The following is a 13723-nucleotide window of genomic DNA, read 5'->3' as shown; positions in this document are numbered from 1 at the left end:
CCTAGTTATCAGGCTGCCTCTACAGCGGCGAGGGCTTCGCAGCTCTGGCACTGCCTGCACTAGCTGCCTCCAGGACCCGAGACAGCACGCCCCAGCCAAAAGAGCGCGCGGCAGTAGCCTTGCCAAGAAGATCAAAATACATCGCGAATATTCCTCAGAATGAGCAGTAACACTTTTTGGACCAAATTTTTGTGTTAGATATCACTTTAACATCAAATCACAATCCACGTATCGATATAATAATCATTATTTCCTTCCTTTACTTTTTTTCACATTCGACTTACATAGCTTCTTTTTACATAACTCATTTTAAACTCCCTTCAGAACAGAAATCACCACAGCAAACCTATAATTAGATTTCCGCTGCTGATGAGTCTGAAAAGTATGAGAAAATGTATTCTGGCTTCATTACCATAATCCACATGATTGCAAGACACAAGAAAAGTCATAAATTGAAACACGATCCACTCAAGTTGATAATAACATCCGTCTTTTCATTCAGATGGATAAAAATGAGTGCCCTTCAGGATTACTGCATACTAATATTAAGTAGTAAACAAAATCAAATCAAATAGATACTTAGTTAAGATGTAAATATTTTCTGGTGACCTAATACAGAGAACCACTGACAACATTGTGCCAAATTAATTTCAGATATATTGTAAAGTAGCCTCATTTGGAAATTTTCAGAGGTACAGGAGCCTCCTTCAAATCTGAGTCTGAGCACATAGGATCTGCATCAGATGTCTGGGCAATGCACATTGTAGCTGAGAAATTATCTCAAGCACAGTAGCATATAAAAATCTGTATAGTCTTAGGTTTTTTGAAATTATCTTTTTCTATCACCTCTTACTACTTTAACTGCACTAAAATATGTTCTTTTCAATAATCTTTTTTAAAATATTTTTAGGCTTATCTTACTTTGATCAAAGTTTTCAAATAAATTCAAGTTAGATATTGCTAATGCATATTATAACTCGGTGTTAATCCTCAAACATACTGTGAATATTTTTAAGTCAATGACCGAGTCTCATTCAATGTTTCAACTTACTTTACTTAGAATTTTTCACAACTGTAGCAATGATAGACCTTTATTTAGGATAGACAAACCTTCCTTTTTCAGGACATCACATTCCCAGAAGACTCCAGAGATTTCTGTTCTGATTTTCAGAATTACCTTTTCATTTGTTTTTTTCTAAAAAGGCAATTAAATAGACAGAAAAGTTCCTGTAACTCAACTGTCAGAATTCATAGTAGGAATACATTTTTTTAAACTTACAGCATGTTATTAACAAAAAATAAATAAACCGACCCTAAACTTTTAAACATGGAAAATCTATATCAATCATTCAAAAAATAATATGAGACTGGTTTTGACTGCCTAATCACTGAACTACCACTGATTTAAAGTCATATCTATATGCAGGCAAAAATCTCCCAGTTTGTCAGGGGCAGGATATAGCTTATTACTGATGCTCAGCTGCTTTACTAATAGAAGATGAAGGATGTAAGAGAGACACCCATGATAGAATTTGATCCTCAAGGTATGGCACATGACCTTGAAGTCCTTACAAGTGTAAACTACAGGACTGTTTACCATTTATTCTATGGGAACCCTGCTCCGTGCAGTACACAGGATGGAACAGCGCGTAATGCATGTTGAATTACGCACTGTATCCCTAAATTTGCCATGGATTTACTTTACTCCTTTTCTTCTTTTAGTCTTCTAATACTCAAGATTATAATAATTCACGTATATACATAAAAAAATTATTTACTATCCTTTATATAGCTGCTAGAGAATGTATTCTGCGAATTTTTTTTTAATGGAATTAATTTATTGTTTATCTTTTATCAGAATGTAAATGTAGAAGTGGTGTTGAGGGAGGAAACTATTAAGAATCTCCACCCGTGAAGCCCAGTGTTTTGTCATTTGTACTGTTTTACCCTCATTTCCCCAGCTCTTAAGTTTATAAGGCTTTTACAGCAGTTCCCAAGCTACATACTTCAGTGGGTGATGCTGCATGGAAGAAATGACGTCTTCTATTTTTATATCACATTTTTTAGGAACTTATAATACTTCAGAGATGCAGCTTTCAGAGGTGAAATTAGCAAACCCAGCTGTCTACCTGAAGTTTAACACTCACCATTGCCAGCAAGTAAAATAAAATCTTTTGGCTTACCACAAAGTAAGATTACAGTACGTACCTCCTCTAACACCTAATATATAAAAATTAGCCATGGATATCTTTCTGTAATAAATTGTAGCTGATTTAACTACTGCCTACACTGGAGCAAGAAAGCAAGCAATTTTAATACTGATGAAATAAAGTATGTGTATGAGAAGTGTCTGAATACAAAACAAGAAGTTTATTTTTCAGGTATCCAAAGGATAAGCATGACAATCCGTAACCCATTTAACCGAGCCATTCTGGTTCTAATGATTTTGTTTGATAAAATTAAGAATTTTAAGTAAAATCTGAAGAACATGAATAATCCATGTAAAACAATAACCCTCATCAGATATCATGCAGTATTTATGGCAAGAGGGAAAAACATACATTATCTTGTTTAAAAGCAGAATTCTTAGTGGATCAGTGTACTGTGATTTCTCCCTCTTTACAAAAAATATTAAATCCATCTTTCACAACATTACAAAGTCTTTCCACAAAGTAAAAGTGTTGTTGAGGGACAGTATTCTTATAAAACTGTAAGGAGCAGATTCATATTTATGAGGCTTTTTAAAACACTAGCAGTATACAGCATTAGCACTAATAGCTGGCTACCATGAGTTCCTTTGCATTGCTAACTGTGCATACTGATGAATGAATATAAGGGTCACATTAGATATCACAGAATTGGTTTATTTTACATGGGTTTCACTAACGTTTCATTATGAAAATTTTGGGGCTTTTGGTATAATATGCAACATAATTTTCAGATGTGTTTTTTAAATCTGAGGATTATAAATTGCATTATCTTATGAACAGATGGTTCACTTTACATGCTTGAGTGAAATTATATAACCTTAGAAAGAACATTTACCATTTTAAATCTGATGAAACACTATTCCAAACAAGGACTGGAAACAGTTTGATATTTGTACAAACACAATCTTTTTAAAAGTATTATGCAAACCCATTTAGGCATTGCAAAAAAATGCTGAACTAAGAGACAGAGAGCAATATTTATTTACATTCCATTATTTCAGTAAAATGATATGTCTCTGTTTTGCTAGTGAGGGTTTAAATTTGTGTTTTGAATGAACAATGAAGAAAACTTACAAATTTAAACCATTAAAAATAAAACTATCATTATCATTTAGTGTCCTAAATAGCTATATTTTTAATTAACTTTACTGAATATAAGAATGACTTAGTGAATGATGAAACTACCCCAGTAGCAGTGCTATACTGGAGCAGTTCAAACATTTTTACCTTCTTAGCTTATTCTTTGGCAATTCAATCTTTCCAAAAAATCACCTTATATACTGAACTTCTAATTTTGCATTTTCAGTTCCATAGTGGCACTACCTTCAGACAGCTGTTTGAATGATCTTTCAATCTGGTGCATATTTCAGTCTAAGACATCACAAGTGCTTTGTATGCATATCTCAGCGTGGAAAATTAAATGCTTCATCCTGTTTTAAGTTTTTGCTGGTTTTCTTTTACTTGAAGCTGTGGCCAGAAAGATCAAGTTACAAGAGACTCTTTTCATGTTTATATAAAGCAATGCTTGAAATTATTTAAAATGTTTACATAAACATAAATGTTTACAACATGTACAGTGAACTTGTATTTCTGTGGTTGCTTTGCTGGTGAGAGTTAGAAGAGCGGCTGGGAGTAAAAACCATAAATGTGCAAGAGCCTGGGAGGGTAAAGACACAGAAAAAGAAACAGGTGCCCAGGAAGACTGCGGCATAGCATAAAGCGTACCACGTGGCACTCGAGGTAACGAAGCAGGGCGAACTCATAACAGCATACAGGAATCAGAGAAAAGAACTAAATGAAGAAGAGAAAGGCACAACAGGCAACAAAGAGAGATAGAAAAAAGTATGTTGTTACAGTTCTCAGGGTCCTAAAACACACTTAGGCACTGTTTTCCTAATCTCTTCCCAGCTACCAGGGCTCTGCTAACTGCAGAATCTCCTTAATAGCTTCCTCCCACAGTTTTTATACATCCATGAAAACTAAACTTCTGATAGTCAGTGCTCTATCAGAGCAGAAAAATATATTACTACTACTACTACATGCCCAGTCTTAGAGAATCCAAAAGCCAATAGTTTTGCAAAGCTAGATGTTACTATATTTCACTCTCCTCCTCCCACGCTAGCCACTAATTCAGAATCAGCTTTTAATTACATTCAGTAACAGGAAAGAATATCTGTCTTCAGCTTGATCCACTGCCTTGCTTTTACAAGACTCTATGATAAATTTGATATTATTAGAAGCAAATGAAATATCAGCTGTGTCTCGCTGATGAGTACATGTTGTGCCCAAGTCTCTACTATCATATAACTACAGTTATAAAATAAAAATCGAATACCAAAATACTTTCTAATTATCCAAGTACATGTGGCACAGGCTACAATATCGCTTTAAATTCTTCTAGCACAGTGGGGAAAAAAAAAAAAAGAAAAGCTAAAAGCTAAAACATTTAAGAATATTTGAAATACCTATAGGTGGATTTGCTTCTTCCACTCCTGTAAATCTGAATTAATTTCTGAATCAAAGTTACACGCCAGAAACTGGCACATGTAACAGACCCACAGTTTCTTCCCCAAATACACCTGGCTTAGCAATATATTTATCCTTATTTATGCTTAGTATTTATACTATGCATCCTTAAAATATACAGAAAGACTCTTCTCTACCTGAAAAAGATTTAAAGATACATTAATTCCTATATTGCAACACTTCCAAGTTTGGAGCTATACACTTTCTAAAAATACAGAGAAAGTCCATCATTTTAAAGAAGGCTTCCCTCACTGTCTTCTGGCAATAAAAACAGAATTGGAACAAACAGAATATTCTACCAAACTTCTTTCATAAAAATCTTACTTAGTTGCCTGCTGTTGAAAATTTGAATCAAATACATTCAGAATATCTGAAGCAATGTTTCCTTCAAAATATTTATAAAGAAGTAACAGAACTACTGATACTAACAGGTAAGGAAACAGACAACCCATAGGAACAAGATGTATGACACAAACAGAATTTCAGGTCAAATAGGTTAAAGGGACAGAAATGTCATTCCCTTTCTCTGAGACCATTTGAAACCTCAGGCTGTTGCAAGAAGAAAGCGAGAGAAAATACAACAGGATCCATTAATTCTAGTGCCTAACGTTCCTACAATACATTAAGTAAAAAACAAAATTACTTTCCATGTTTTCGGTTTCTTCTTTAAATGTCTTCTAAAATTTTACAAAGAATTTTTGTTGAGTTTTCTGTACAGTACAGAGACAAGAGGTCAAAACACAAGAACTTTATGACAGCTGAGATTACAATCTGCCATCCTAGAAAATTAGGATGACCACTGGATCAATGAAAGTTTAGGAACATATCTGGGGTCTTAAAACATAGCAGTTAAACTTTTTCCTTCTAGTAATTTGACTTCTCCTTGAACTTTGTATGTTTGTGAAATCTGATCTAAACTTCAGGATTAAGGAACAACTGAAAAAAGATGCATTTTAATCACAGTATTATAAAAGAACATTTCCGACAAATAAAGTTTCAATTTCAGTCACATATACATGTCTAAGATAGTGCATGCACTGTCTAGAAGAGCTGTAGATGCAGGTGAACACAATATAATTTTCTCTCCTTTTTCTAAATCCAACAAAATCCCTTGTTTGTTTTTCAGTGTTGAGTGTTTAACAATATAAAACTATTATATTACTCCAACAAAGTGACTGATGGGATCTGTTCTTTACATGGGAATTCGCGCCTTGCTAATTGCAGAACACCAGGATGCATGTCTTCTTAAGCAGACAAACCTATTTATTTATTTTCCTTAATTCTGAAATATGTGTATTTCAAATCCATTAGGAGCACGGTATCATTTCTCTCAGTTGTGTTCTCCTCCTCATTAAATACCTGATAATTACTACATAGTAATCTCTATTCTTTCTGCAGTGTAGTATGTAATCGTAGTGATTCGGTAATACCTGTTGCGTGCATCTCTCATCCTTCTGTGGTTATCCATCATTTTTAACTTCTCCTTTTTCAAGTCTACTGCATCTACTCCACATGTTGAAAAGTCCTCTAATTCTTTGATTATTTTGTGGCAATCTCCACCATGACTATCATCTTTCTATAGTACCTCTAGGGAAGTGAAGCCTGAAAAAACATGTCTATATATGTAAATATTACAAATCTTTAGTGACTGGGCTGTATGTCATATGAACTTCTGTCTGAAAACTCCATCAGAGACAGTAAATCCTGCAGACAAACTGCAACATTAGCAGACTAAGATTCTTATTTGCCTGTGAATATTTTATTTCCCTGTGAATTTTTGTACAGACTTGAGAACTGGAATGACCCAAAACTTTTAAAATACAAATGAAATTCAATCCGAGAATGTATTCCATCCCATTTTGTGGGATTCAAGCAGATCATTCACAACCGACCTTTCTCACAACATATTTTTGAAACAAGTCATTGAGTGTTCAAGCTCCTTGTCATGGCAGCCACCTTGATTAACACAGTAGGTAATAAACTGATACTTGGAAACCCATGACAAGAAAAGACACAGGGAAATACATAATGCTTGAATCCCCTCTAGTAAGGGTATGTCAGGTCTAAGCCATAACTGTGCTCTCTTAAATAAAGGCAGTTTCTGTTTCCCAGCCTCAGCAGCACAAGATTTGCCAGTTGCATGCTTGTGCTACTATTCGTGGAGAGCTTGACAGTAGCTTTAATCCATGCTATCCATCTTTCATGTCTCTACACTTATACTACTACAATTTTTTTCCATATCGTTCTTGACAGTGAAAAGAAAAAACGTATACATGAAGAGGATCTAGAGTGCTATAATTTCCATCTTTTGTGAATATTAATAAAGGTAATCTATTTCTCTGATCTTTGTTGTTTATTTTTTTAAGATCTTCACATATCAGAAACAAAAGCCCCTCAGTTATTAGTTTCATCCAGTTCTGTGACAAATAAAGGTATCTCCAGCTGCAGTAGAGTTCCTTGCTGTACCCCTGAATTTAAGATCAAAGCACTCACTAAAGCCACACAAAACAGAGCAAGGTGAGTGCTTATCACAGCTCCCAGAGGAGAACGAATTGTGCGTCCTCCATAATATAGAGGGCTCAGTCCACTGACACCCCGAGCGGACACTGACATTATGACAACGATGTTCAGATTGTTGCAGGTTAAAAACAAATTGTGTGGCTCTTCAGGCAAGGTGTAAGCAGGCTGTGGAAACCTTGGCACAAAGACAGTAACAAAGGAGCTCTCCTAAACATTTAAGTCAGTTACCTTGCCTTTAAAGCAGGAAAAGAGCTCCTACTTAAAAAAAAAAAAAAAATCAGATGAGGCCCACAAATTAAATTTATACCACCTACCACTACTTATTTTTTGCATTGTCACTCGGCAACACTAAGATACTGGTTAATGTCTGGCCGGCCAAAAGCCTATTCAGCCTTCGTCAAGGAAGGGGCTCACACATGCCCCTTCAATGCAAAGTCCTTCTGGCCTGAGGCACAACCACAACTTTTCTCCTTGTGTGTTAAGTTACTTGCGATGCAGATTTCTCACTATATGCTTCTTAACTCGGTTTCTGAATTTTTTAAAATCCTTTTTACACTTGTCAGCTCCTTTCATCAGCCTCCCAACGCTGTGATCTCCAAACAAGAGTATCTGACAAAAATGTATTTCCATCGTCATACTAAGAGACCAAGTAATTTTCAGAAATCTTGCAAGACTCTCAAGATGTTAAAACAAGCTACAGATATAATGAAACGCTGAAGTTGGCAAAAGCTCCAGCTACCATCATCCTGCCTTTCTACAGAAAAAAATTTTCAGGAAGTGTTCCTGATGGATCATCAGCATTAACGTGACCACTGAATCACTTCCAGTACTTTAAGTCAAAACACCTTACCCAGGTAATACAGCAAAAGAAAATGCATGTTACAGGCTTCACCCAGTGTTAGACAGTATGCCCACCATTACGCTTTTCCACAAATGAGAATTGAGTAGGAAAAATAACAGCAGTTATTTATTGCACATTCAGCCGTGTTAATTGTCTTCAAGTACCAATTTTACTTACTGCAGAGGGCAACTGATTTCTGATTCAGTTCTTCATAGACCATCTCCATGCCAAATGCTTAAGGCTGACTACTCACCATAAGTGCTTTCTTCTGTGTAAGTCTTTCCTATACCTTTTAGACCCCACTGAGGTCTAAATACTGTCATTCATATTAAACAACACTAACCAAATAGAAAGGTTTAAACAAATGATTAGAAGATACTCATACTCTATGTATCTCACCCATAACAATATTTAAATAAGTCACATCTAGAAAACAACAGTTTTGTAACAGCAAACATATTTCAAGTATAAGGGAACCATGTGATGTTTCCCAATATCTACAGCTCGATCTTGCACTCTGCAGTCAACAGGAGTTTGCAACTTCAGTCATGAACGGGGGTTTCTGCAAGTTACTGGAATTCAAACAGTAAATAATACTAGTAAAATTTACCTCAATATGCCCAAATTTTTTCCCTACTTTTCACTTAAACTCACTTTTTGAAGGATATTTTAATAATTTGAAAATATTTTAATCTTCATTATTTTTAATTATTAATTTATTTTATAATACTCCTGCAGCCCTGATTCAATCTAAGCTTCCATGAAAATGTCGGTATTTTTCCTATTAAATAAAGTTCCTTTGTGTAACGAAACAGCAATTATTGACTGTCATTTTAAACAAGTGTTATAAAGTGTTCCTCGTCAATATGTAGTAAGTGTCAGAAAAATTACTAAAAAGCATATTGCTTTATGAAAAATCCTCTATATACTATAACTGCTCATTTAACAGAACAATGGGATGAAATTATTTTTTTCCCATTAGGTATCAGAAGCCTGTCATCCTAGAAGTCATTCTGGCTCCCACATTATAAATACACTTCAGTATTTCTATAGGCAATGCCAAAAAAAATCAGCAAGTGCTCACTGACTTTTGCCAACAAAAGCATGACTCTTTGCACAAGAATTTTCTTGCCATTTATAAACAAAGACATTTTGAAAGTTCACGCTTGTGATTGGCTATGGCAACTGATACACTCCACCATAAGATAAAGCAGATAGCAAAACAGTGATTTATTACAAGCAGTAGATATTGTACAATAACTCCATTTAAACATGTAACATCTATGTTTTTAAAAAGTTATTCCAGATTATACTTAAAATAATCCATTGCACTAAATATTATATGATCTATGCACCGGATATTCAGGAATTAATTCAGATTATAATGAAAAATTATCCTGTAGCATTACCAAACAAGTAATGCTAGATTTTGCAAAATGCAAAAATTGCAAAGTCACAAACCTCTAACACTAAAAGATAATGTTGACTATTTTACCAAAAGGCGACTTTAATGTTAAAATTCTCATCGATATGAAATAGTCTCAGTGATTTCTGACAAGACTTCTTCACCACCTACTTGCTCTTCAATCCTGTGACTGTTCGGTGTCAGAACACATGACGGTCAATCTAATTTGTACAGCCAACTGCAAAATGTCCTAAGAAACTGCTCTGGCATTGTGCCTCACCAGCTCGTACTAGAGCTTGACCACTCCACCTTTTTCCCACTGCCCTCACTATGGAGATCACCGTAAGAGAAACGCCACAGGAAGGAGGACCCTGGCTGGGTCAGGAGCTAGATTCCTCTCCAGCTATGCACCAGCCACAGTATTTTCCTAAATACTGTAACTAGAGCTAATTTAAATAATTTTGAGGCTGTCTAAAGACTGAATATTGTAGTTGCAACTTTTATTTATGTTCCAATAATAGAATTAGGTGAGGGAAGCCAACATATTTACATTATTTTAGTTTCTAAATCTCAATAACATGCAACAAACAGGAACACTTCGACACATGCTAAATATTCAGTCACTGATTCGTATTTGCCCAGGAAGCAGGAAGTTCGCTGGGGGTTAATACACATTCTGCTCTATCTACTTAATTTTGTGCTGTCTTTTTGATACCTGCACAATTTTCATCTCTTATTAAAGCATAAGAATGCCGTGGATAACAAACTAAAAGAACATAAGTCAAGACTACCTTCATTTTATTCCACTTATATGACTCTAGAAACTGCTAACATTGCATATGGTTCACACAAAAAAAGGAAGACATTGTTCCATTTTTCTGCAGCTAAAACCTGAGGGTTTATTTAGGGGGGTTTTTGTTTGGTTTGTTTTGGCTTGCATTTTGGGGGTGGATTTTTTCTACGGTTTTCTCAATCCTTGATCAAATTTCCATTAAACTCATCAGAAGATCACCTTACTAAACATAAAGTAAAATCTTAGTAAAGAACTCACAATTTGGCTTATGGAAATGTGTTGTGCCAAATGACACTTCTTTGTATAACAACATTCAAGACACACACAGTGATTAAATAAATAAATAAAACGTGCAGATTAGTGTAGTTATATTATACAGAATACAGAAACTTCTAGTTTATAATACTTCTGTGCTGACTCCTAAGATCATGCTTAGTCTACAAAAATCCAAAACAAATAAATAAAACTCCATCTCCTGAACAAAATAATAAACTGACTGAAAGTATACCCCATACTGTCATCATAAATACAAAGAAATACAAGCCTGTAATTTTTTTCTTCCTGTTTACTTTACAACGTGCAATAAAAACTTAGGTTGCAGTTTTCCAAACTCACTGAGCAAATCAGTCACATAACTCCTATTAAATTCAGTGGAAGTTATTTAGCTAAATCCCCTGGTCATCTTAACTTATGTTTTAAAAATTTGTCATTACAGCTAAATTCAGCTTTGAGAGATAAAGGAAATAACTAACTCACAAATCAGGTAATAACCCTTATGAAAAGTAATTTAAAAGTTTTGTCTTACCTCATTAAACCTTGTCACAAGATCTTCTACAGCGTTATGTTCACCATTTGGGGAAGAAAGAATAGTAGCAGATATGGAAGCTTTAATAGACGGCAGCTTGCTTTGACATTCAGCATTACCCAAATCCCTGGTTAAAAAGCAGAGATAGTCAATGGGTAAGACTTTCCGGTAGAGCTCCTGCTCCTGCTCGGTCAGAATGCTGGCAACCTCCTCCGGGAACTGGATGAGGTGCTGCAGTTCGATCAGCTCTTTGCTGATACCAGCCACATTGGAGGGAAGGACGCTGGAGCCAGCCATAGATGTACACGCTTGGCGTTCTAAAACAAAACAAAAAATTTATTAGGTTTCGCCTTTAACTCTTGGACTGGGCTGTGCAAAAGCAAGACAACTTGTTCTTTTTGTTCTGTTAAACTGTTCATTCATTTATTCAGCAGTACACTATATCCTAACTATTAAACAACCTAATACGTTCTTTTAGTTGGGGTCTTTCTGCATATCTCTGTATCTGCTATTACCTAGATAGCTGGTAACTGGAACTTGTGAGATTGTTACGCTACCTGCCAAAATGTGCTTGCTCCCTGACTTATCCAAATGCCTGCTTCAGTCACCTGGAGTCTTGTCAAAACTTCAAATAAAAGGATCATCTGGGCAGACTGTGGCTCTGTTTTGCCTCCATATTAGAGTCTGCAGTACAAAGGGGTTTGAGGCTTTGACTGGGGCATCAGGACTCTACTGCCACAAGAAATAATGTATAATGATCAGGTAAAACTCACGTGGGTCAGCATTTCTCTTCATATTCCTCTTGCTATAAGATACCATTTATCTGAGCTCACTGCATTGTGAAACTAAATGTCCAAAGTAACAAAACATTTTTCATTCCTCTGGGAAAATGCATATATTTGGGAGTATGCATGTTTTATACATTATTACAAAACATTCATGGTAGTTTTAAATATCCTAGCAGTGATGTCCCTTGAAAAATAAAACTTTTCCTAAGAAGGAAGAAGCCAAGCTTTGTAAGACTGTGTGGGAAGCCTGAAACATCAACACAATGATTCCAAAACAGTGAGTATGAGTCTTCTGACTAGATAAGTTTAGAATAGGTTCTCTGAACAATAATTTTTCAAGAATTACTTAAACGTATAACAGTCATAGTAGTGTATTCTGTACTCTTCTTCCTTCCCAGGAAAAGGAGTTAATTTTTTTGCATTGCTTCACAAAATATCTTTAGAGATTTTTTTGCACACATAACGGAGGTACACTCCAGATCTTTTACTTCAATTTTTTTTATATCAAAAAACCTGTCATTTCATAGAGGGAGCAAATATCCTTTCTGTCCTCTAAAAAAACCCCCAAGTTCATAATGACTGATTACAATTAATTCTCTTATAATAAACATAAAATATGCTACATGAGGTTTCCCTTGCTACATTCATTTTATGCAAACTCTGTTATCAATCAGTGGGAAGTCAGAAAGACAGAAAATTGCCTTTTCTTAATATATTCTACTAATAGTCAAAAGATAAATTATAGCAGCCCTAAAAAAAAAGCCCTTGGGCTAACAGAACCTGTTGAGAAATTTTCAAATACATAAAAGGCTTCTGAAAGAGCCAAAGAGTAATTGTTTCTGTATCTAGACTGGCGAGGAATAAAGTAATGGACTTAATTTGCAACAAGCAATATCCTCGTTACATAGTGGGGAACAGGTATAACTTCAAGAATAGTGAAGTAGTGCTGTACAATATCTGCAGATACCAAGAAATCTCTGTCACTGAAACTCCTGCAAGAAAGATCGGGGGGAAAAAAGACAGTTAAGAACACCATGTTGACATGCCAATCCTGTTTTGGGCAGCAGGTGAGCACAGTGAGCTTCTGGACTTCCTCTCAGTCTTGTTTGCTTTGATCCTACATAAGACTGCAATTCTGTTTTCTACTTCAATCTGTGTGGAACAATTCTGAAAGGTTTCCTAAGAAAAAGGTCTTAAAACTCATTTGCACTGTTCTTGATGTAGCAACAGAACATAAGCTTATGCCAAAATAAAACAATGAAAAATACAATGTTCATTTTATATTACTGGGATTGTATATTTGCATAGTGCTTTGCATATATGGACCGAACTGTGACTGTCACAACCAGCGTTATCTCAGAAAGAGGAGGATATGGAAGGCATGATGCAAACATCCGCTACCACCCATTGCTTCCCTAGGAGGCACAGTGCCTCGCTGACCCCCCATGTATGACAGCTCTTCTCACTCAAGGACTTTCCTGGGAAATACAAGGCGCCCTGCCAGCCAGGAGAAGGCAGAGAAAGTACAGCCTGTACCAGCCTCTCCTGTGCCTCACTGCTGAAACTGAGGGCGTACAGGTTGTGCCTACGTTTTCCATTTATTTTAGATGACAAATGCACTTTTGAAGCAAATCTCCCAAACATCCTCACTTACTGTGCTTTAGTTTACAGTCTTGGAGCACACAAAGTGGATCCTTTTCAGATGAAACTGCACCAGAAGATGCGCTCCCAGAAGGCAACTAACACATCCCAATTGCTAACAAGCTGTAGCTGTCCACGGCATCCAAGCTCTGGAGAGGACACTGAGGTCAGGAAAGGACAGTTGGACCAGACAG

At 35.8% G+C, this 13723-nt stretch overlaps 1 protein-coding gene across 15 annotated transcripts in view; it reads right to left on the bottom strand.

Annotated features, from left to right (window-relative positions):
- The window catches only part of PLCE1 (phospholipase C epsilon 1), a 163979-nt gene that overhangs the window by 48763 nt on the left and 101493 nt on the right, over positions 1-13723 (bottom strand). For all 15 annotated transcript variants that reach the window (XM_075504833.1, XM_075504828.1, XM_075504832.1 and 12 more), the window contains one exon: positions 11101-11417. In XM_075504833.1, coding sequence (XP_075360948.1) covers positions 11101-11417 — 317 coding nt within the window. The remainder of the gene's footprint in view (positions 1-11100; positions 11418-13723) is intronic.

The sequence above is a fragment of the Mycteria americana genome, chromosome 6 (genome assembly GCF_035582795.1).
Source record: "Mycteria americana isolate JAX WOST 10 ecotype Jacksonville Zoo and Gardens chromosome 6, USCA_MyAme_1.0, whole genome shotgun sequence".
In the NCBI taxonomy this organism is placed as follows: domain Eukaryota; kingdom Metazoa; phylum Chordata; class Aves; order Ciconiiformes; family Ciconiidae; genus Mycteria; species Mycteria americana.
The sequence above is the reverse complement of the archived record's forward strand: the minus strand, read 5'-3'. Positions and strand labels throughout refer to the sequence as shown.